Source organism: Peromyscus eremicus, chromosome 8a (assembly GCF_949786415.1).
Source record: "Peromyscus eremicus chromosome 8a, PerEre_H2_v1, whole genome shotgun sequence".
Classification (NCBI taxonomy): Eukaryota; Metazoa; Chordata; class Mammalia; order Rodentia; family Cricetidae; genus Peromyscus; species Peromyscus eremicus.
Window position 1 is genome coordinate 11,026,481 of NC_081423.1, and position 25,090 is coordinate 11,051,570.

Consider the following 25,090-nt stretch of genomic DNA (forward strand, 5'->3'; position numbering starts at 1 on the left):
GTGCATTCAGTAAGTCAGTCTTGGGTTAAGTTTTGATTTGTTTTGTGACAAATGCTTGTTAAGTAGCCCAGGCTGGCCTAGAACTGAAGATTCTCTTGCCTCCTTTCTTTAGAGCTGCATTGTGGGCTTATGTTAACCTCCATGCCTTGCTTGTCTTGAATTCTTTAAGTGGAAGGTGAAACAAGCTTTCCTAATATCTATTGCAGAGTGGTCATTAAGTGCATCTGAGAAAACAATAAAATGCTCACACTTTAGTTGTAATCATGAAATAGTTTATCTTTTCCAAGTCAAATCATTCTTGAAAATTATATCAAGTATGTTTTTCTTTTCTTTGTATTTATTTTGAAACAGGGTATTACTCTCTAACCCAGGCTATTCTGGGACTTTCTGTATAACCGGACTGACCTCAGTCTTGTTGGTAAGCCTCAGCCTCTCAGCTGGGATTTTAGGTATTAATCACTGTACCTGATCTTAAAGTGCATTAAAAATAATTCTTTATATTATTTATCTATTTATTATGGATGTGTTTGTATCATGTGGGTTCTGGGGAGCAAATTCAGTTTGTCAGAATTGGCAGCAAACACTATTTTACCCAATGAGCCATTTTGCCAACCCCTTAAAGTACATTTTTAAAGTTAGATATTTCTCTTTGATTTATGTGATACTTTCTAAGATTCTGCAGTTTTATTCAGTAGATTTCAATAAATACTTTGCTTGGTTTCCTTTTGTTCACTTCAAATAGTGTAGTGTGTGTAATGTAAATATTTTAAGTATTTAGTAGGCAGGTTTCTGCCTCAGAGTGCCTCTGGATGGATCCTCCTGTAACACGACTTATCCAAGACTGAAATAAACCTGGCCAGTCCATCCTGCAAAGAGGGACAGTCCAGGGCAGGTGACTTGGCTTCCACATTAGGGAGGACTGAGGAAGGAGGCCACTGTCCACCCTAGTGGAGTCAGTCTCTAACAGAGTAGTTATTCTGAGCAGAGATGGACATTTTTTTATACAGATCACTATTCAGAATGAAAAGCTGGGCATGGTTGGTGCATGCCTTTAATGCCAGCACTTGGGAGGCAGAGATGTGGATATCTGTGAGTTTGAGGCCAAGCCTGGTCGATATAGTCAGTTCCAGGACATATCTAGAGCTCTACTGTGAGACCTTGTCTTAAAACAAACAAACTTAAAAAACCAAAAAAACAACTAAACAAACAAGCCAGAATGAATGAAAACATCAGTATTCTGTAGTAATTAATATGGTAGCATGTCTGCAAAAAAGAAGTCAGAATTACAGAAGATTTTAGAGAGATTTGCTTTAATTATTTCCTAACAGTCACTGGGGGGAAAAAGTTCAGTGTCTTTTGGGAACTTGTGTAATTGCATGGATAAAGGCACACTGACATAGTGGCTAATAAAACTGCTCTTTCTCCTTTCCCCCACTCTGTCATTGGAGAACTATTCCATTATATATTTGTATAATTGCTCTGTCATTGGAGAACTATTCCATTATATATTTGTATAATTGCTACAGATTTCCAAGGCTAAGTAATCTTCATTTCTTCCAGAGTGGGCATAAGCTATTCAGGCTGAGGTTATCAAGGCTGAGCCATAGAGAACATAGTAGTGCCTAGGCCCTACTATGTGGGTGTGGGTGATGGGACTGTGACAGTCATTGTCTTAAGTTGAGCTGTCAGTTTTTGAGTGACTGTGGCAATAATAATTGATGTTTATTGAGCTCTTATTACATACCAGGCTTGATGTACACACAGTTTACTATTGAGTTCTCTCATCTGTGACACTGTGGACAGCAGACAGCAGTGGTAATGACAGGTGTGATTTGAACTCAGAGCCACTGGTGCTCTTCTCCCTAGAGCAGACAGCCCTTCATGTTTGTGTATAGTTAGTAATAGTTTGATAAATAGATTGAGGAAGTATAGGGTGATCTCCAGTTCATTTAAGAATAGTAGCCCTATAAAAGTGGCAACCCAGCTGTCTTTAAATGTGTACTTTGTAGCATGTCTTGCCTCAAGTTTTTTGACAAAATTTTTTTAAATTGAGCTAAGTGCGGTGGCATATGCCTTTTAATCCTAGCACCTGGAAGGCAGAGGCAGGAATATCTCTGAGTTTGAGGCCAACTTGATCTACATAGTATCTCTATGAGTTTGAGACCAAGTTGGTCTAAATAGTGAGTTCCAAGCCAGCCAGGATTACATAGTAAAACTCTGACTCAAAGAAAGAAAAATCCAACAAACAAGCCTCACATTTTATCATAAATAACACATTTTGGTATATGTGTATTTATTTATATGTACTTATTATATGTGTGTGTGCATGCATAGTGGATTGGCTTAATGGAACTAATATACAGATGCTTTACCTCACATTGTATCCAGGAGTCACTTGGGAATTAAACATTTCTTTTCCTTAGTTTTTCCAGGGTAACTGAATAGACCTGTTCAGCTTTTAAAAGATTTGAGAGAAACACTTGAGTAGTCAGTTATAGTACAAATGAATACCAAAAGAAAACCTAGAGCACTCTGAAAAACTAAAGAAAGAGATTTTTCACAGAGAGTAACGGTACTAGAAAGAAATAAGGAGTGGATGGGAAGACAAAATATTTCTGGGAAGGGTGCTTCACTCTTGGAAGTGGGGGAAATATGAATGTAACAAAACAGCATTGTGGACTGGAGAAATGTCTCAACAGTTAGGAACCTTTGCTACTTTTGTAGAGGACCACAGTTTGATTCCCAGCACTCACATTTGTTGGCTTACAACCACAAGTAACTCAGCTCTAGGGGATCCAGTGCCCTTTTCTGGCATCTGAAGACACTTGGCACTTGTGTGCACATACTCTTCCCCTCACATACACATATTAAAAATTAAAACCCAGCATCTGTTTCTCCCAGTACCATATCTTCCTCTATGGCTAGCCTTTGTGTCAGCCTTGGGATCCAGGTTCATGAATGCTGAGGTGTAGCCATAGAGTGAAGGGTTCTAGGACACCAGAATCCCCCCTGGAACATAAGAAGTGGAAAGAGAAAGATGAGTCAAACAATGTAACATTCCAAGAGAATTTATTAGTTTTTGTTCTGTTTCTGTTTTTAAAATGTAGTAATAAATGTTAAGGTTACTGTTTTATGTATTTGACTAAATTGGCTTTGTATAACTGATGCACTTAGGATGTTTATTGAGTGCCTAATACTGGCATTTATGCCAAAGCACTAAGTTGATAGTAATGAGCCAGACATAGCTTCTCAGTGCTTTCACAGAGCTTGTACCCTCCTGAGTAACAAAGTGAAGTTGGTAGAGTAACTTTTACAACTCACTCGATATGTCCATAGAGCTCAAGAATTCATTCTTCTGGCCAGTAGAAGGTACGATAAAGTGGTTTGTCAGCATGCTTTGATACAAATGCCAAGTCTGTCAGTGCAGAGGATTTGGGCCTCTGAATGTAATACAAAAAAGAAAAGGGGGTTTAAAAAAGATAGTTCTTTATTTTTGATCTTTAAAGTTTCTTTTGTGTTTTTGCGTGTGAAGGCCAGAGGTGGCCTTCAGGTGTCATGGCTCAGGAGCTTTGTCCTTCATATTTTCTAAGACAGGGACTTTCTTGAGGCTCACTGATTAGGCTAGGCTGGCTGGCCAGTGGGCCCCAGAGATCTGCCTGTGCTCCCCAGTGCTAGGATTACTAGTGCATAACACTATACCTTCCTTAAAAAAAAAAAAGGAAAAAAAACTTGAGTGCTAGGATTTGAACTCAGGCCTTTTATGCTTATTTGGCAAGCTCTTTGCTGATTGAGCCGTCTCCCTAATTTTTATTATTATTTGATTTTTGTTTTTTGAGTTTTGCAGCAGGGTCTCATGTAGCATTGGCTGGTTTTGAACTCTTAATCTTCCTTCCTGTTTTCACCTCCCAAGTGTTGGAATTGTGTATGTTGTGCTTGGCAAGAAAAGAGGGTATTTTAGAAAACCCAAAGAAGGTGTATTTTGTGTATGATTTGTTGACCGGTGCATTTGAAACCTCTGTCTGATATTATTGGCTGTACACATTGATTCAGCCACTTAACCTGCTTTTTCTTGTTTGTTTGGAGTTCTAAGAATTTAACCCAGGACCTTGAATATGCTAGGCAAGTGTTCTGTGGCTGAGCCTTATCTTTCCCCCATTTATTATTTTTAAATTTTGATAAATTGCCCAGGCTGGCCTTGAGTTTTTTATTCTGTCTCAGCCTCCTGAATAACTTGGATTACAGTTGTGTATTTCTACACATGGGTCTTTTTAAGAACAGTCTCACTGTGTTGGTAATCCTCTGGATTACCTAAGTGCCTAAGACTACAGTCACAGGTCTTTGTGCGTGGCTAATCCTGGTGGTTGTTTGTGTGAAGTGATCTGCCTTTTCCCCCTTCTTAGTATCTGGCAGTAGTTCATTGTTACATTTGAGATACTGATGTTTCTATCTTGGTTTCTTCTCTTCTTCTCTCCTTCCCACCTTCTCCTCTTTTTCACTCCCTTTTTCCTCCTCCCTCTTTCCCCTTAACATTTCTCCTTTTCTTCCTCCCCAGCCAGCTCTGGATTTTGTTCTGGCTCTTTTATACAGAATCTTGCTCTGTAGCCCAGGCTGTTCTGGAACTTGCAAGTCTGCATCAGCCTTCTGAGTGCTGGAATTAGTACAGATGTGTACCCACCTCTTCTGGCTCACAGCTCATGTGGGATACCATTTATCTTTGAGCATTTAGAAGTGGTTGGTTGGTTTGAGCAAGGTTTGCAGACTGCTGATTTGGGGTCCTCAGCTAGCAGTGAAGCATCCTTGGTTATTTTACTTGGCTGTAGCTTTCTGTCTTAAGTCCTTACACTTTCCTATTTCCACATTGTACCTCCTTGGCTTCACAGTGGTTCAGTGGAAATGGGGAAACTCATTCTAGCATATCAGCTTATTTAAAGAGATGGATTTCAGCTGGGCGGTGGTGGCGCACGCCTTTAATCCCAGCACTCGGGAGGCAGAGCCAGGCGGATCTCTGTGAGTTCGAGGCCAGCCTGGGCTACCAAGTGAGTTCCAGGAAAGGCGCAAAGCTACACAGAGAAACCCTGTCTCGAAAAACCAAAAAAAAAAAAAAAAAAAAAAAAAAAAGAGAGAGAGAGAGAGAGAGAGAGAGAGATGGATTTCAGGCTGGTAGACAGGAAGCCTCAGCATTGGGAACATTCTTATTTCAAGACATCAAGTGTGACAGGATATGCTGGTATTTGATGTATGACCTCAACTTCTAGTACTAAAGGCAAAAGCCCTTGAAGGAGGGTGTGCCTGTCTGTGCATCTTCAGACTTTGCATTCTCCCAGGGCTCTGGTGATTGGCAGAGAAGAAGAGTCTTCTGGGCCTGGGATTGAAGTGGTAGCTCTGAACTGAACCTTTGGGACTTCAGATGGGTTAGATTGCTGTTACTCAACACACTGTTGGGATACTGTGGTGCAGAAAACCTACGTCTGCTATGTCACCGTATCCTGGCTTGTCGTCTTCACTTGCTTTGGATTTTTTACATTAGAGAATAGGAAAAAGTGGTGAGAACAGGAGTAATGGTTTGTTTGCAGACCATCTGTCTTTCAAAAGAGCCACACCCTGAGTCTGATGTGTGTCTCTTGCCTTTAGTCCCAGCATATGGGAGGCTGAGGCAGGCAGATCTCGGTGAGTTCAGATTAGCTTGGTCTATAGATCGACTTTGTGAGTTCCAGGTGAGCCAAGAGTACACAGTGAGAAGCTGTCTCAAAAACCAAACAGCAAAAACTAAACACAAAACAAAAATACAGAATCACACCTAGGACATTTGGTTGTACTGATTTCATGTATTTGAACTGGTAGATGCGGATGTAACAATTGGTCGCCTCTAGCCGCTGCACCCAAACAGTTGTTAAGTGTGTTTGGATGGATGAGAAAAGTGATTAAGAAAGACAAAAGGTAACAAGCTAGTGAAAAGGGAAACCAAAGGAATTAAGGGAAAACATCCTGTTGACAATTATAAAAGTGCTTGTGCATTTGATTAGAAGTAGAATACTATGTAAATGAAAACTGGTCTGATTGTAGAGTGGTGGAGTAGTGGGCATATATTAAAGGTAAGAAATGGTTTGAGTGAATTTGTGCTTAAGTATTTGTTTGTTTACTCTTTAGACAGGGCTTTACTATATATCCCTGGCTGTCCTGGAACTCACAGAGATCCCTCTGCCTCTGCCTCTGCCTCTGCCTCTGCCCCTGAGTGTAGTGTCTTAAAGGTGTTAAAACACCTAGTTGTGTGCAGGATATTATTAAGTTAACCCGTCTGTGGTACAGGATGTTCTAGTCCAACTTTCATCATCATAGAACTCTCCCATGTGATGATCTCTGCTTGCAGGTGAGGATTTTAGGATGAAGAAAAGTAGTTTGCTCCAAGGACACATGGCCAGGTGTTAAGTGGGAATCTGAATTCCTGGGTTCAGCTTTACCATTTGTCTCTAGCAAGTAGGGGTCCTGACATGGCCCCGTGAATTACCCTAAACATTTCTTTTGTAGCGCCCCCCTTTCTTGGGTTCTGCCTCCTTCAGGGAAGAGTGCTGGAGATACTTAAAAGAGTCCCTAGGAAAATTCTTCAGTTGTGTTTGCCAATCCAGTGTCTGACATTGTCTCCTCATCCCACCCCAGGCAGATAGAATGAAACCAGATTTTGCCATACTTGACTCACTGGTTTGGATGCAGTTCCCTGTTCTCGCTCAAGGATTGAGAAAAACTCCACTGAAAACAGGAGGAGAAGCTTCTGGGCTGTCTGTCCTTCCAGGATTAGATTCCCTTGAAATTAACAATCCAGTGCCCTGAAGAGGCATCCCATAGGAAGGACCGTCTATAAAACAATTGGATGGAGAGATAGCTCAGTTAAGAATGGGTACTGCTCTTACAGAGGAGTTTAGTTCCAAAAACCCATTTCGAGTAGCTTGTAACTGCCTGTTACTCCAGCTCTGCTCTGGTCCCTTCAGGCACTGCATCAGTGTGCACCCCTCACTCCCTGCCATGTACACCTAATTAAAAACGACCCCCCCTTTTTTTTAAAGTACTAAATACTAAAAGAAAGTGTGTGTGTGAGTGAGTGTGTGTGTGTGTGTGTGTGTGTGTGTGTGTGTGTGTGAGAGAGAGAGAGAGAGAGAGAGAGAGAGAGAGAGAGAGAGAGAGAGAGAGAGAATGAATGAATGAATGGATGTGTGTGTGAGCCAGGATGGGGTGGGGAAGCAGTCTGGAAGGCAGCATATAAAATATTGCTATGGCAGAGAGAGGGCTTAGTTTGAACTTTTCTCCCCTTTCCTGTGGTGGAGATCAAACTCAGGACTTCACACATGGTAGATAATGCATTCTATTACTGAACTATTTTCCCAACACTTAAACTGTATTTTGTATAATTTGTACCTGGAAACCTTAGCGAATCTCCAAGTTTCAGATAATTTTGTAGCTAAGAACTATGGATGGACCCATTGGGAAACAGGAGAACCCTCTAAGTTGTCTGCTCTTCAAGGATCAGATTTTTTTTCTTCAAATTGACAATCCAGTGACCCTCTTAGGCACCTCATATGAAGGACCTTCTACAAAAAAATCTTTAGAAATGTCATGGAAACTAGTGGCTAAGGACCCTTTGTAGATTAACCAAGATGACAGGGACATGAGGAGTAAATGTACTGGGTTTTTAAGTTGGGTTTTCATAAGGGAAAGGGACATGTTAAAAGGCATTATTGGGACAACCATGAAGTTTGAATAGGGCCAGTGTATTAATGTAACTCTGTTATACTTCCTGAATTTGAAAAGTGTACTGTGATTATGTATAAAAGGATGTTCTTAGGTGAAAGGGAAATTTTCTGTTCATACAGGTACTGCAAAACCCATGTGCCTGTGTGTGTGTACCTCATTTAGTATAGTCAGGTGTGAAGCTACAGCAATGTGTTAGAATTGGCGTGCTAGGCTAGTAAGTTCAGAGAATGTTAGGGGTCAAAGAGGGACTTGGCAGTTCTGCAGGGATAGCCTAATGGAAGTCTGTGTAGTACTGTTGAGTATCTGAGTGGAGCTGGAGCTTGGTTTCCAGCCAAGAGAGAATTCGGAAGGATTACTGATACACATGGCAGCTCTAAATTGTGTTAATGGCTAGAAAATAGTGTGTACCCTGAGATGCCAGCTAAAACAGCTGAATTAAAAGTCAAGGTAAATGGTTTTAACTCTACAAAGTGTATTTTCTCATAAAACAAGACACTTGAAGGTAGGAAGATTCCAGGGCTGGATGATTTAACAGTTCAGACTTCACCAATTCAGTTGTTAAATACTTCTTTCTTAATTATGTGTAGATGTTGATGGGTGGGTACGTGTGTGAGGGTGCTCCTGTGGAGGCTGAAGGCATTAGATCCCCTTGGAACTGGAGTTACAGGCTCTTGTGAGCTGTCTGACATGGATTCTGGCACCTAAACTTAACTACTGTGCCATCTCTCCAGCTCTATCAATTAAGTTTCTACCAACCTAGATGCTGCCCCCCCACCTTTTTTTTCCTATGCCCATCCAGTGTGGATGGATGGTGATGACTTTTTTTTTCCTGGTTGCAAGATGGTTTCCATATGCTCATGGAAAAATCTGGTGATGAAAAGGGGGGCTTCTTTCTGAGCAACCCTGGCTAATGGGAAGGAAAACCTTTAAACAGATGATCTTGGCTAACAAGATATTCAGCTTCCCTGGGTGGGATTGTGTCTCCTGCACCAGAATGTGGCCAGTTTCCCTCCTATGGCCAGGGAAGATGCTACCCTTCCTCAAAGGGCACTCCCAGGCCACCACCTCAGAGCTACATAGGTTTGTCTACAGTGAAAGGCGGTGGTGGTAGGAGAGGACTACGTAGCTATTCTACCTAGTATGGTAGATGGTAGTATGGTATGGTCTGCTATCTTAAAGAAAAGTTCTTAAATTTCTGAAGGGATGGCAGATGGCAGTTATTAAACAAAGAAAACCTCCCAAAGTCAACATTGCATTTCACTACCTCACTGTTTTACCAGCATGACTAATTTTATTTTTGACCAGTTATATTCCAGTCATTGTTCTAATCTCATGTGCCATTTGTGTAAGTTTTTTCAGTTTCATGCTTTTCCATAAGTACATATATATTCTTATATTTCTATAGTAATCATAATTACTTAAAACAGTTTTGTAATGTATGGATGTTTATTAAGCTTTGTAATAGTGATAGTAAATGTTTTGTTTTGAGATGGGGTTTCTCTGTGTAGCTCTGGCTGTCCTGGAACTCGAGATCTGCCTCCCAAGTGCTGGGATTAAAGGCCACCAGCTGCATATAATAGCTAATTCTTGTTAAATTATATAAATATTATGCCCAGTCCTTAGTGATTTCCATTCATTAATTCATCTAGTGCCCGAACACCCCCTACTAGTGTAGGGGTCCTTATTGCCCTGTTTTCTAGATAAGGAAAGTATGAAGTATAGACAGACGAAGATACCCAGAGTTGTACAGCTGGCACAGAGCGCTGGTGCAGAGTTGGGGTTCTGGTGCAGGGCGTCTCATCTGTTGAATCTCATTAGGTTGAACTGCCTTTGGGTGTTAGTGTTACAAATAACATTGTGATGGACATAGTTAGCACACTTCATTCTTTATTCACACATGCATAGATAGGCTGCTAACTGAAGAGCACACTGGAGGTTGGAGAGTGAAGGAAGAGAGGTGATAAGATGACGCTGCAGAGGAGGGTTGCTTTGAAAGAAGCCAGAAAAAGGAAATTGCTTATGTTTTAGTTTGTTTACTGACCAAGAAGACTGATCTGTTTTATCTCTTGGGATGGTTGCCTGTTTACATGCCCTGCCCATTTATACCAGAAGTTACTGTATTCCTCATTTTCCTGTGTCATCATCCTTCTCATGTAGTGCAAGGATCTTTAAGTTTGACTATGTTTTAACCACTTTTTAATTTCTCTATTTTTGTGCATGTTTCTTCAACCCTTTCAAAAACCACAAATGACATTTTCTAGTGTATTTAAAAAATAATTTAACTTTCAAATATGCAATTACTTAGGTTGAGTTTAATTTCTCTTAAATTGCTATTCATAGAACTCATATCTAATTACTTTTTGCATGTCTACTTTTTATCTATTTTATTCATTCATTCATTCATTCATTCATTCACTTACTTAATTTTTGAGGCAGGGTTTTTCTTGTAGCCTTGGCTGTCCTGGAACTAACTCTAGACCAGGCTGGCCTCAAACTCAGAGATCTGCCTGTTTCTGCCTCCCAAGTGCTAGGGTTAAAGGTGTGTGCCACCACCACCCGGCTCCAGCTTACTTTTTATTTTTTGATACAATGATTTCATGTAACTTAAGGTGGCTTTGAACTCCATATCTTTAGAATTACCAATATTGGCTTTGAACTTTTGATTCTCCCATCTCTACTTCCAAGTGCTGTTATTACGTGTATGTATCACCATACTTGGCTTCATGCTTACATTTTTAAAAGCATCTTAACATTTTAATTTACTGGATTTTTAAAGATTCGTTATTATTTTTTAATTTGTATATCTGAGTTTTTCTTCATACCATACTGTTTAATTACTGTTTTTGGATATGATTTTAAAATAAGAGATGGCCCATTCTCATTATTGTTTAATGTTTCCTTTTTCTGAATTTGAAAAATGTTTTTCCTTTTTTTTAATCTCTCCAAATGATGTTTCAGATCTGTTTGATATTATTCTTAAGATGTGCTAGTAGTCTGTGTGAAATGCTCTATTCGATTTAAGATCATAGTAACATGACAGTTCGAGAGCTGTTAGGTTTTCTTAGATTCTCATTTCCATTTCTGCTTAATTTCTAGATTTTGGATCATTGTTTGACTTGGAAAATGATCTTCCTGATGAGCTGATCCCTAATGGAGAAATAAGCCTTTTAAACAGTGGGAGCCTTGTTCCAGATGCTGCATCCAAACATAAACAACTGTCGGAGCTTCTTAGAGGAGGCAGCGGCTCTAGCATCAACCCAGGGATAGGAAATGTGAGTGCCAGCAGCCCTGTGCAACAGGGCCTTGGTGGCCAGGCTCAGGGGCAGCCCAACAGTACAAACATGGCCAGCCTGGGTGCCATGGGCAAGAGCCCTCTGAACCAGGGAGACTCATCAACCCCTAGCCTGCCCAAACAGGCAGCCAGCACCTCTGGGCCCACCCCGCCTGCTTCCCAAGCACTGAATCCTCAAGCACAAAAGCAAGTGGGGCTGGTGACCAGTAGCCCTGCCACATCACAGACTGGACCTGGGATCTGCATGAATGCTAACTTCAACCAGACCCACCCAGGCCTTCTCAATAGTAACTCTGGCCATAGCTTAATGAATCAGGCTCAACAAGGGCAGGCTCAAGTCATGAATGGATCTCTTGGAGCTGCTGGAAGAGGAAGGGGAGCCGGAATGCCCTACCCTGCTCCAACCATGCAAGGGGCCACAAGCAGTGTGCTGGCTGAGACCTTGACACAGGTTTCCCCACAGATGGCTAGCCATGCTGGACTGAATACGGCGCAGGCAGGAGGCATGACCAAGGTAAGTGAGCTGAAGTACTTGAATGCTTCTTGACTGATGGTGGGCATTTCCCCTCAAGTAACATGGCAACATGGGACTCTTTGGCTCCTTTTTATCTCTTCTGTTAAGAGTTGCACATGTCACATGAAAGAGACAGATTTGGGGGGGGTAGAGTCTGGGAGTCCCTTTCAGATAAAAAAAAATCTCTACTTTCTATATTTAAAATGAAAAAAAAATTATTTTTGAGATCATATTTTGTTGTGTAGACTGAGGCTAGCTTTGAACTCCCATGCAGCCTAGGCTGTTCTCAACTCGTGGACCCCCTGCTGCAGCCTCCTAAGTTCTGAGATTACATATGTGTGCCACTGATTGCCAGTTTTTAACCTCTGTGGAAAATATATATAGAAACAAGACTACACAGTTGAAGGGCACTTTCTGCTGAGAACCAACTTTTTAATGCATCAGAGGATCTGGTAAAGGATGCTTATTTACTCAGCTAATGAAGTACATCCTCCTGTCTACCCTTTTCTTTCCATCACTTGGGAGTGTGTGTACTGTCACGGTCTCCATTTTACTCATAAAGAAGCTGTGTTTTGAGATGGTCAGCTCTTGCTGCTGTGACAGTGGAGAGGGACTGAGTAGAGCCAGGGGACTTTAGACCCTTGTATCCCAGTGAAAACGTTAGAGCAGTGGTTCTCAAAGTGGGAGTCCTCACACCAGCAGTACCAGCAGTACCTGGGAGCTTGTTAGAGAGGTTGACTCACTGACTGGCATACTGAAGGTATGTTGCCTAACACTCTGGGCTTTCAGAATTCTCTGCATAGTTCCAAGGTCATTCTGCGTGGTCTCCATCTCTGTTCTAGAGAAAGGCCTGGGCTGTAGTTTGCAGCCATCAGCCTGCGGCTGCTGTGTATAACAGGATCTGCACTTGGAGAGGAGGGAAGGATATGACGAAAGCTAGATGTGGCACAGCTAAAAGCTATGGAGACTGATGAGGGAGGGGTAGAGAGACCCAGGCTGATTGCACTGAAGTACCAAACCTTTTAGAGGCTCTGTGACCCCAGACTTTTGAATGGCAGCCACTGGGTTCACCTGTGTTTGTGCAGGGCTGTTGTGTGAATTTGATTAGTCCTAAAGGGAAAAGGAGAAATGAGAATACAATTTCCTGGAGAGTTGAGGAGAACATGGGCAGACTGGTGTAAAGTCTTGAGGCTACCATAGGTAAGAAGATGTTATATTTTGTTTTTTAACTTAAGAAATAAAAGTGAAGTCGTTTCCAATATTAAAATTGCACTTATCTTTTTTCAAAAAATTAGTAGAGGGAGAAGGTAAACTTAATTGTAGTTGTCCTTGGCAGAAGGGTGTATGGTACATCTACACCCTTTTTACTGTTAGAGTGCAAGGAGACTTTTAATGAGCTTCCTGCCTCTGGGTAGATCAGTTGTTGGACCCTTCCAAATCATATTCCAAACTACCCGTTTAAAAACTACCCAGTTTTTTGTTGTTGGTGTTTTTTTTTTTTTTTTTTTTTTTAAGAATTGGGATTATGTCGGGCGGTGGTGGCACACGCCTTTAATCCCAGCACTCGGGAGGCAGAGCCAGGCGGATCTCTGTGAGTTCAAGGCCAGCCTGGGCTACCAAGTGAGTTCCAGGAAAAGGCTCAAAGCTACACAGAGAAACCCTGTCTCGAAAAACCAAAAAAAAAAAAAGAATTGGGATTATGTTTGGATTGTTTAAAATGTAAAAACTAACATAATGCAACAGTTGTTAAACTGTTTGGTCCCAGATTATTGAAAAATTGTAAAGATTATTAAGGACCCCACTTGGTTTTTGGGAGAGGGTCTCATTTTGTAACCCTAGCTGGCATAGAACTGGCTGTATGGAGCAGGCTGGCCTCAGACATGACCATCCTCTGCATGTGCTGCCTGAGTGCTGTGGTTGCAGTGATTGCCATCGTGCCTACCTAAGAGGTTTCTTTACAACTAGTACTTACAAAAAAGTGTCTTAAAAATTTAGTGGTGGCGCACGCCTTTAATCCCAGCACTCGGGAGGCAGAGCCAGGTGGATCTCCGTGAGTTCGAGGCCAGCCTGGGCTACCACGTGAGTTCCAGGAAAGGCACAAAGCTACACAGAGAAACCCTGTCTCGAAAAACAAAAAAAAAAAAACAAAAAAAAACAAAACAAAACAAAAAAAATTTATTTATGTGTGGATGTTTGCCTGTGTGGATGTCTGTACTACATGAGGACAGTGCCTATGGAGACCTCCCACAACTGCAGTTACAGCTGCTGTGTGGGTTCTGGGAATCAATCCCAGATCCTCTGCAAGAAGAGCAAGTGCTCTTTTGGTTTTTCAGGACAGGGTTTCTCTGTGAAACAGTCTTGGCTATCCTGGAACTCTCTCTGTAGACCAGGCTGGTCTCGAACTCATAGCGATCTTCCTGCTTCTGCCTCCCAAGTGCTAGGATTAAAGGCCTGCGCCACCACTGTCCCGCCTCAGCAAATGTTCTTAATTACAGACATCCTTCTAGCTTCTGTTTACAGAAAAATTTAAAATGCAAGCCCACATTTCATTAAACATGAGATTCGGTGGCATTACACATTACAAAAGATCTAGACAACTCTACTCAGTAACTTAACACCCTAAGTTGGATATGATTCCTTGTTTTTCATTCTTTATAGGACTGTAGTAGTATCTGGTTTGGTAGGATACGTTCTCTATGGACTAGATACTTAGATTGTTTCAGTGTTCCACTGTTGCCATAGTTTATATTTTGTACATTTATGTCTTTGTGCAAGTGAATAAGTGCTGGATAAAGTTTTGGAAATGTAGTTAATTTTTTTTAAGTTTATGTATATGTTTGCCTCCGTGTGTACATGCTATGGTGTGTCTGCAGAGGCAAGAAGAGGGTATCAGATCCCCAGAGTTTGAGTTAGAGGCTGTGTGTGGGACCTGTTGTGAGTGATGGAGACTGAACTGGAGTTCTCTGGAAGAGGGGCAAGTGCTCTTACATTGTTCAGCCATCTCTCTAGCCCTGGTGGGGGAATTCTAACGAAAGAATACTGACATTTAAAATAAACAGATAGAGCCTTAGTGTTATGTTGTACTCTCTAATTCTAGCATTCACTAGGCAAGGAGGATTATTGCCAAGTTTGAGACCACCCCGAGATAAACAGCAATTTCTAGGCTTGCCAGGACTACACAGTAAGACCTTCTTTAGAACAAAAACAAAACTTCAAAAATAATATAGATATTACCAAATATTTTGAAAAATATTGTGCAAATTTCACCCTTGCTTATGTTGAATGAACCTGTCTAAATCTTCACCAACATTAGATGTTATTAGATATTATTATCCTTACACTTGTAATTCTAACCAAATTGTTTTTACTAGGATGTTTCCATAAATTTGTAAATAATTGTCTTTCTCAGATGATTTTACGTGTGTGTGTGTGTGTGTGTGTGTGTGTGTGTGTGTGTGTGTGTGTTTTGTATGTGCACATGAGTGCCTGTCTGCTTGCCTGCCCAGTGCTAGGGATCCAGCCCAGATATTCACATTTGTTAGGCAAGTGTCCTACCACTAAGCTATAGCTTATTATCTTTAAAGATTCAAAGTTGAAGGCTTTCAGTAGACCTCTTTTCTTCTATTTACAGTTTACAGTATGCCTGTCAGGTATATGTTTTCAGTTTGTATGGAAACATTCATTTTTTTCCCTTCTTTGCCTTTAAGATTGTATACCATCTTCAAAAGTGCTTTTCCTATTCCAAACTATAAATATTCTTGTGTGTTAGATGTGGTGACACTTGTTGTCCTAACAACTTGGGAGGTAGAGGTAAGGGGGTGGCTTGAGTTCCAGAGTTGGAGACCGACATAGACAATATAAGCAAGATCTATTGTTGCCTTCTTCCCCCTAAAAAAGGTAAAAGAAATGTATTCTCTTATGTTTCCTTCTTATTTCTTGAATCTTGACCTCGCTTTTGGTTGTGGCATAGCACTTGTTTAGTAAGCATGAGGCCCTGGGCACCCCCCGACCCTAGCACCATGCTCCAAGAAGTCCTGCCTCCCAATAAACAAAGACTCACCAAAGAAGTTAATTTTAACCAAAGAGCAATCCAGTGTTGTTTTTTTCAACTGATAGTAGTCACAATGCAATCTATTTAGATTTTAGTAGTCCATCTTCCCTCTATTGTTAGGTGTTTTGCATTAGTTATTGATCTCTGCCTGTATCTGTACCAAAAAGTCATCCTAGCTGTTCACTCAACTTTTGTTCATGAGGGTGATGGTGAACTTACATGTGGTTCTCAGCCCTGGCCACACATTAGAATTGCTTGGAGAGTTTTACAGACACTGTTGTCTGAACCTCATTGCTGACCATTTAGGTTAGAATCTCTAGGGCATGTCCCGGACACAGTTATAGTTTATTTTCCTCAAATGATTTTCATGGCAGACGGGGATAAGGACCACTATTTTAAGTAAACATGACAACCTTTTTCATCTGGAGAGATAGGTTGGTCAGTAATGTGCTTTCTGAACAAGCATGAGGACATGAGTTTGATCCCTGGCACCCAGGCTTGGCTGGAGAGATAACCAGATCTCTAGGGCTTGGTACCAGCCAGCCTAGTCTGATTGATGAGCATGAGACCAGTGAAATACTGTCTCAGAAAAGTGAAGTAGACAGCTTTTTAGGAGTGACGCTCAAGGTTGCCCTCTGGCTTCCATGTACACCTGCACACATACGTGCACTCTATACGAGCACAACACCCCCCCCCCCCCCCCCAAAACAAAAACCCCACCACCACCACCAAAAAAAAAACCAGATTAAGTCTTGTTGTTTTTTTAATTTATTATGGGTTTTCTTGCTATTGGGGGGGGGGTTCCATTTCATTATTTAATTGGCTGTTTTAATGCAGGTATTAATGTGTAGATCTCATTAGAGTCTGGCTGCTTTATGAACTTCTTCTCATCTTAGTACTTCTTTAGCTGATTCTCTTGGGGTTTCCAAGTAGACATCTTTTGCATTATTGATATTTTTGTCTTCTCCTTGTTGATATTTTTATTGATGTTTATACCCTTGGGCATCTGTGTTTTGTTTCTAACTTGAATGGAAGTTTGTCTAGTGTTTTAAGTAGAATGTGAACTTTAATTTGCAGCCAGAGGCAACCATGTATTTTAAAATTAGGGCACAGTCTCCTGTGTTAAATGTTAGGTTTTATTATACTCATTTCTTACACCTGTAGTAACTACTGAAAGATCTGTGCTTTATCAGATTTCTTCATATTAAATTGAATCACACTTGTAATTGTAAAAATTAGAACTTAATGTAATTCCTGAATTCTGTGTTTCTTTAGGATTTTCTTTTTTAAAGATTTTGTTTGTTTGTTTGGTTTGGTTTTTCAAGACAGGATTTCTTTGTAGACCAGGCTGGCCTCGAACTCACAGAGATCCTCCTGCTTTTGCCTCCCAAGTGGATTTTATTATTTTTAATTACATGTATATATGTGTGTGTGGCTATGTGCATGTTAGTGCAGGTATCTGGGGAAACTAGAAGACAATATGAGATTTCCTGTGTGCTGCCTGATGTGGGTGCTAGGAATTGAACACGGGTCCTCTAGAAGAGCAGCCAGTACTCTTAGTCACTGAGCCCTCTCTCCAGCCCCTTCTTGTAGGATTTTTGTTTCTTTCTTTTTCTGTTTTTTTGAGAAGGGTTTCTCTGTGTAGATTTTGGTGCCTGTCCTGGATCTCACTCTGTAGACCGGGCTGGCTTTGGACTCACAGAGATCCGCCTGGCTCTGCCTCCTGAGTGCTGGGATTAAAGACGTGCGCCACGACCGCCCAGCTGGATTTTTGTTTCTTATTTATCAGTAAGATTGACTTGTGATTCTTTTTGTGCTTTTCAGGTTTTCTTTATTAGTGTTATGTAAACCCGATCAAAGAAAGATTAGAAGTTTCTTGTCTCCTCCTTGGACAGTTTAAGTCATGTTGACATGATTTAGTTCCTTGTACAAGCATGGGGACCTGAGGCTGTCTCCTCCTCTGTCTTTGTCTGCCTTTATGTGGAAACTTAGGGCTTCTCCCTTCCAGACTGACTTGAAATCATTGTCAACTTTCCGGCTGTATTCTGGTTTTGGACTTTGGTCTTTTGAATTGATGTAGCTGTCTCTGTGTTTCAGGGAAGTATCAATTTACTCTGATTTTAAGAAAAACCAAACTATTTAATTCTTTTATTTCTCATTAAAAAATATGTAGTGAGGATAGAGCAGTGGCTCAGTGTTTAAGTGTACCTGCCATTTTTGTAGTGGATCCAGGCTCAGTTCCCAGTACCTGTGTGGTGGTTTACAAACACCCGTGACTCCGCTTTGGGGACCAACCCAACTCCCTCTTTTGACCTGACCTCTGTGGGTACTGGGCATGCACATGGTGTATATACATACGTGCAGGCCAACATTTATACACTTAAATAAATCTAAAGTGAGAGAGAGAGAGTGTGTGTGTGTGTGTGTGTAATAGGAACAGTAAGGGTATAAAATAAATAAATCTAAAGTGTGTGTGTACAGTAAGGGCATTTAAATTCCATAGAACAGGTTAAGACAGTGAATAAATTCACATCTCAGTCAATAAGTTGCAGAACCCTCTTGTATTCTACTTAGCCTGGCTTTAAGCCCTCTTAATCATGAGCTATGCAGTCTGAACCATGGGTCAGTTGTACAAATTATATTTTAACAGAAATTCTCTTCTTTCATTTATTATCTTAAAAGTAATATAATTCTTTGCTGGAGAGATGGCTCAGCAGTTAAGAGCACTTGACACTCTTCTAAAGAACCCAGGTTCAGATCTCAGCACTGATTTTAGGCAGCTCACAACCACTTATAGCTCCAGCTCCTGGGGATCTGGCATCCTCTTCTGGCCTCTGCTGGCACCCATAAACACACAGATAAACACAGATATAATCTTGAAATTTTTCTTCTAATTCTTAAGCATTCTTGATGATTGTGGCTTATTTCTCCCTCTGTTTAATAATTGTGTGTGACTAAGAAAATGCTGTGAGTTTTTGTTTGTTTGTTTGTTTGTTCAATTTTGAGATGATACCTATCTGTAACCTAAGCTGGCTAACCTGAGACTCAGGGACTTCCTGCCTCAGCCTGCTCAGGGCTGGCGTAGGCATGTGCTACCAGCAAGAAACAGTTATGATAGGAAAAATGTGAGCAGTTTTAAAACAAACTGGCAGTGAGAACAAGACAGGCACAGTCAAAATCTGGAGCAAACTAAAACCATTTCTCCATTTCACTGTAGCAAAGCCTGATATCTTTTGGGGAGCTTGTGTCACTGTTTAAAACTTTGTTTTTATGCACTAGTGTTCTGCATGCATGTATGTCTGTTTAAGGGTATTGGATCCCTTGGAGCTGGAGTTACATGTACAGTTGAAAGCCACCATGTGGATATTGGGAATTGAACCTGGTCCTCTGGAAGAGCAGCCAGTGTTCTTAACCTTTGAGCCATCTCTCCAGGTGTCCCCCCCGCCCCCCCTTTTTTTTTTTTAATTTTTCAAGACAGGGTTTCTCTGTGTAGCACTGGTTGTCCTGGAACTAAGCAGACCAGGCTAGCCTCAAACTCACAGAGATCCACCTGCCTCTGCCTCCAAGTGCTGGGATTAAAGACGTGTGCCACCACTCCCCGGCTTGCTTATGTTACTTTTGCTACTGAAAATAACCCAAATAGTTGGCCTGCATGTAGAAGGAAAGCAAAAAAGATGAACTTCAATGGGATTAGAAATCACATGGACACTCAGATTATTTTTTTCCTGTGCTAGGTGCTGAGAGATGTTGCTTTGTGCAGAATGTTGCAGAAGAGAGTGGGAAGTGTTTTGTGTTACTTGGTGTTCTAGTTTGCTTTCTGTTGCTTTGCTTTGGTGACCAAAAGCAGTTTAGTGAGGAGGAGAATTTCAGCTTGTACTCAGGTCACAGTCCTTCCTTGGGAAGTCAGGTTGAAACTCAAGCAAAAATAAAGCAGAAACCATGCATGAACACTGTTTACCGGCTTCCTCTCTGGCTTATGTTCAGCTAGCTTTCTTATACAGCCCAGAGTTTCCTGTCTAGAGATGGTGCTGCCTCCATGAGCTGTGCCCTCCCATGTCAGTCACCAGTCAACACTCTCTCATAGACAGAGGTCATAGGCCAATATGATCTGGGCAACTCCTTAATTGGATTCCTCTTCCAGGTGACTCTAGGTTGTGTCAGGTTGACAGTAAAAGCTAGCCAGCAAACCTGGTCAAGTGTGCCGGGCGGTGGTGGCGCACGCCTTTAATCCCAGCACTCGGGAGGCAGAGCCAGGCGGATCTCTGTGAGTTCGAGGCCAGCCTGGACTACCAAGTGAGTTCCAGGAAAGGCGCAAAGCTACACAGAGAAACCCTGTCTCGAAAAAACAAAAAACAAAAAACAAAAAACAACAAAAAAAAAAAAAACAAAAAAAAAACCTGGTCAAGTGGTCCAAGAGTCTTTATGATTCTAAGGCTAATAAAAAAATTTACTATTGTGTGTCACCCTGGAAATCATTTTTATTTTTTCTCACACACCTGAAAAGATACTGAAGTAAGTAGATACAGTAAAAAAATTTTCTTAGAGGGTTAAGAGTAGGCCCTTTTGGTATGTGAGGAGACTTTTCAGATACTTCACTTTTTTTTTTTTTAAGAATGTGTGCAGAAAGGTGGAGCTTGATATTGCCTAGGAGTCTTCTTTCTATTCCTAGAGTAAAGGTTTTTATGTGGATCCAGGTTCCAGCCACAATGAGCTGGAACCAGTGGTTTAAAATCAATGCTGGACTTTACACACAAAGTGTCCAAGAGCCAGACTGAGCTTTGATTCAGTAATTTTGGGGTGTAGTTCTTCCAAGGTGAACCTACATTATGTAAATCAGAAATTGCACTCTGAGAATGTGTTCTAAAAGAACTAAAAGAATAGATTAACAGAATGTAGTTATTAAAGAATTAGCAGAATCAAGTTGCCTGTTGAAGGAATGGTTAGTCCATCTTCTTTATTTGGATAGTCAGTTGGGAATCTCTGATAGATAAACTATATGTTTATCTCATGCTTCTCACTTTGATGTAATATCTCATTTTTTCCGTGAAATAGTGTAAAGAAAGGAAGCTAGCAAGATGCTTCCTGCTGAGCCTGATAGCCTGAGTTCATCATTGGATCCACATGGTAGAGGGAGAACTGACCCCTGCAGGTCGTCTTCTGACTCCATATGAACGCCATGGCACATGTGTATATGCAGACATTCCCTCATACACACTCACTCCATAAAAATGTAACTAAATTCAAAAATAATTCAAGTAAAGTGGAATTCGCTATTCAGAAAAAAATCATAATTTGGTCTCTTAGAGGATCACAACAGAAATAAGTGGTTTGTGAAATGAAACTCCCTAGCGTAGTGAAGTGTAATGCAGTGTGGATGTGTACAGCCAATGGAGGAGCAGCTTTGGGGCAGAAGTGCAGAGCAGTTTCAGATATCTTACCATAACTGACTTACCATAACCTGGCTGTCCTGGAACTCACTCTGTAGACCAGGCTGGTCCTCCTGCCTCTGCCTCCCAAGTGCTGGGATTCAAGACATGTGCCACCATTGCCTGGCCAAAAAAAGTGAAAAAAAAAAAGTTTTTATTGCATAAAATTTGAAAACATGGGACTTTCTAGAGAGGAAAACATAATTCTATCCCTGGCCGTCTTTTGTTTATATTTATTTATAATATGTGTGAGCTTGAGTATGGAAGCCCCATTGCTGCAACAAAACACCCAACAAAAGCAACTCAAATAAGGAAGAGTTTATTTTGGCTCACGGTTCCAGGGTCATACTGGCAGGAACTTGAGGCAGCTGGTCACTTTGCATCTTTAGTCAGGAAGAGAAGAGTGGTGACTGCTGGTGCTAAATTGCCTTTCTCCTTATTTGTGCATTCCAGGATCTCATCCATGGAATGGTGCTGCCTGCTTTAAGGCGGGTCTTTGCATCTTAATGAAGCTAATTTAGAAAATCCATCACAGATATACCCCAAAGCTTGCCTCTTCAGTGATTCTGGGTCCTGTCAAGTTGACAATATTATCCACAACATACTCTGTATTAGTTACTTCCCTATTATGGTGACAAAACGCCCTGAGCAAGGCATTTTATAGAATAAAGGGTTTATATGAGTTCACAGTTCCAGAGAGATAAGGATCCATCATGGCAGGGAATTGTGGCAGGTGACAGAAACAGCTGAGACCTCACATCTCAAACTGCAAGCAGGAAGCAGAGAGAAAACTGAGAATCCACAAGTCTTTAAATTCTCAAAGCCAGCCCCCAGGGACATACTTTCTCCAGGAAGGCCATATACTTAAACCTTCTTCAACAGTACCACCAACTGGAGGCCAAGTATTCAAATGCCCAATACTATGGGAGCATTTCTCATTCAAACCACCACATTCCACCCCTGGCCCCCATAGTCTAGTTACCATATAACATAATGCAAAAAGAATTTAGTTCAAGTTCAAAAATCTCCATCTTTCACAGTCATAACACTATTTAAAAGTCCAAAATCTCTTATGAGACTCAGGATAGTATTTTACTCTAATGCCTTGTAAAATCAAAAAACAAATTACGTACTTCCAAAACAGAACATTACAGATTATACATTACCATTCCAAAGGGAGGAATAAAGGCATCATAGTGAGAAAATACTGGATAGAAGCAAGATTGAAACCCAGAAGGGCAAATGTCAAGTCTTGTAGCTCCATATCTGATGTCAAAGGGCTTAAATGGTTCTGCCTTTCCAGCTTTGCTGTCTGCAGTCTGCCACCTACCCGGGTCCACAGCTCTCCTTGGCCAATATCCCATGGCTCTGGCATTCACCAACATCTTGGGGTCTCCAGTGCAACTCAGGCTTCATTTCCACAGCCTCACATAGTGGTCCCTCAGGTCCTCCATCCAGAGACTCCCTTGTCATTGCTAGGCTTAGAAGCTCTCAGAAACCATGGAGGAAGATACCATGATCCCTGACTGTCATGATTGTAAAGCAATCACCATGTGGATAACAATGACAAGTTTGCCTATCAGCTTGGAATCCAGCCTGGTCCCCCTTGAATCATGTGTGCCCTTGTTTGTTGTTTCTTTCTAGGAGCCTTTTCCTTTCATAAGTTGGAAGCTCAGCTGTGTTGGATCTTGCCGTAAGATCATCTTTCCCTTTATTGCACTGAAAATAAGGCCTTTCCTTAATCTCTGTATTTCTTTCAGCATAAGCCTTAGCTGTAACATTAAATTTCCTGATGCTGTTTTTCTCTTCAAACTGCATTTTGTATATCTCTCTTTCTGCCCCATTTGTACTTTTTCATTTTAGACCTGCATAGCAGTGGTTACTAATAACCATTTGGCACAATCAGTATTGGCTGTCTTGAAATCTCTGCCAAAGAAATTATTCCTAAATTTAGCTTCAGGCAAGTCCTTAGGATACAGGTAGAAAGCAACCATCTCCCCCTCTGCACCCCCCCCCCCAAATATCACAGGAACATTTTCTAGCCTAGTTACTAATATTATTCCTCTCTGAGACATGTTGAATAGGGGCCTCCACAGTCCACATAACTCTCAGTACTACTGTCTTCCAAGCTCCTGCTAGGAATCCCATTAAGTTCTAGTCCAGAGTTCAAAGCCTCCCACGTTATTCCAAAAACAGCACTGTTAGGCCTTTGAGAGCAGTAGCTCACTCCCAGATAACAATTTCTGTGTTAGTTACTTTTCTATGGCTGTGATAAAGTATCATGACCAAGACATTTTATAAAAGGAAGGGCTTATATGTAGCTGGAAGTTTTTCTGTGTTCTGGGCAGCTGTCAGTTGGAACAAATCTCTCCCACTCACATCCCCCAAGTAAACACACAGAGGCTTATATTAGTTATAACTGCTTGGCCATTTGCTCAGGCTTATTACTGACTAGCTCTTACACTTAAATTAGCCCATAATTCTTATCTGTATTTAGTCATGTGGCTTGGTACCTTTTTTTTTAGTTATGCCTTGTCATCTTGCTTCCTCTGTGTCTGGCTGGTGACTTCTGACTCAACCTTCCTCTTCCCAGAATTCTCCTCGTCTGCTTACTCCACCTGTATTTCCTGCCTGGCTACTGGCCAGTCATCATTTTATTTATCAACCAATCAGAGCAACACATATTCACAGCATACAGAACAATATTCCATAGCACTTCCCCTTTTCTGTCTAATCAAAAAGGAAGGTTTTAACTTTAACATAGTAAAATTACATATAACAAAACAGTTATCAAGCAAGAATTACAGTTATAATATCTAGTATATTTGTACTTGGCAAAATTAAAGAAAATATTTTGTCTATCCTATATTTGTGAGTCCAAGGTTTCATATCTACCTTATCTTATCATAACCAAGGAAAACTGTAATTACACCTATCTAGTCTTCAACTACATCAACGACCTCAGAAGGATATAATATTACCTAAGTAAGCAGGAAGAACATTGTAAGCAACTTCCAAAAATCTAGAATGACAGAGACAGCTGGCTGCCTGGACAGTCACCCAAAGTTTTTCTGCAACATTGGGCTATCCATCTTTAGCCTATAGGCCTGGAGTTTTTCAGTCATTTTTTTCTTCTGTCCTATAGAATATCTGGCAGTCTCCTCTGCGAAGCAGGAATCTGAAGGACCAGCTCATCTTGCAAAGTTCAGTGGTGACCTTCCTATGGGTCCTGCATGTCCATTTTATACTGTCAATATAATGTCATACTGTCCATCAGTTGAAGCAAGGGCACTTTTTTGCCCAGTGGCTAACTTTTGCCATAAAGAAAGCATACTCCATAATGAGTTTTTTTTAATCCCCATCATCTTCCTTGAAGTCTTTGGTGCTGCCAGGAGTAGACATGTCTCATTTTCCAGAAAAGTCTAAGTTCTTAAAACGTTTTAAATGCTATATTTTGTAAGTCTTTGAAGTGTTTGAAGATTACCTACCTAATTGAAATATATCTATGTATACCTAGAAAACTTAACTAACACGACTATAAGTTTGACTATCGTAGAAGACTAATTATAATCTGTATTTAATTATACATTATAATTTTAAATGAGTTTCATAAACATAATACTTTAAACAAGAGTAGAAATATACATACAGTATAACAAAATTAACTTTAAATTTGTATCAATAAACTAAAATCCATAGCAATGTAAAACATTTCAAACAAGTTGTTGCTCTATAAAAGTAGATTCAATAATCTGCTCTTTTATCCTATCATATCTATATCTTATATTTCTATATCAAATCCCCCTTTCTTCTTTTAGGAAGAGATTGACTATGACCAATAACAATTTGTAACCAACAACCTAAACAAAGAGAAACATTCATAATCCATTTTTTTTGGAATATGGGCGTAGTTTTCTAGGCTATTTCCTGCTGATAAAGGGTGCTGTATTATGGGGGATCCTGAGAAAATTAAGAATTATGGTCAAGTCCTGACTGGAATAGTCTGTGATTTTGTATTCTCTGAGCCAGTTGCCTTGAAGCTGTTTTTGGATGTTGGATCATCT

The 25,090-nt window shown here is 40.7% G+C and overlaps 1 protein-coding gene across 2 annotated transcripts in view; it reads left to right on the forward strand.

The window, feature by feature from the left end:
* The window catches only part of Crebbp (CREB binding protein), a 138,868-nt gene that overhangs the window by 16,069 nt on the left and 97,709 nt on the right, over nucleotides 1-25,090 (forward strand). For both annotated transcript variants that reach the window (XM_059270101.1, XM_059270102.1), the window contains exon 2: nucleotides 10,840-11,549. In XM_059270101.1, coding sequence (XP_059126084.1) covers nucleotides 10,840-11,549 — 710 coding nt within the window. The remainder of the gene's footprint in view (nucleotides 1-10,839; nucleotides 11,550-25,090) is intronic.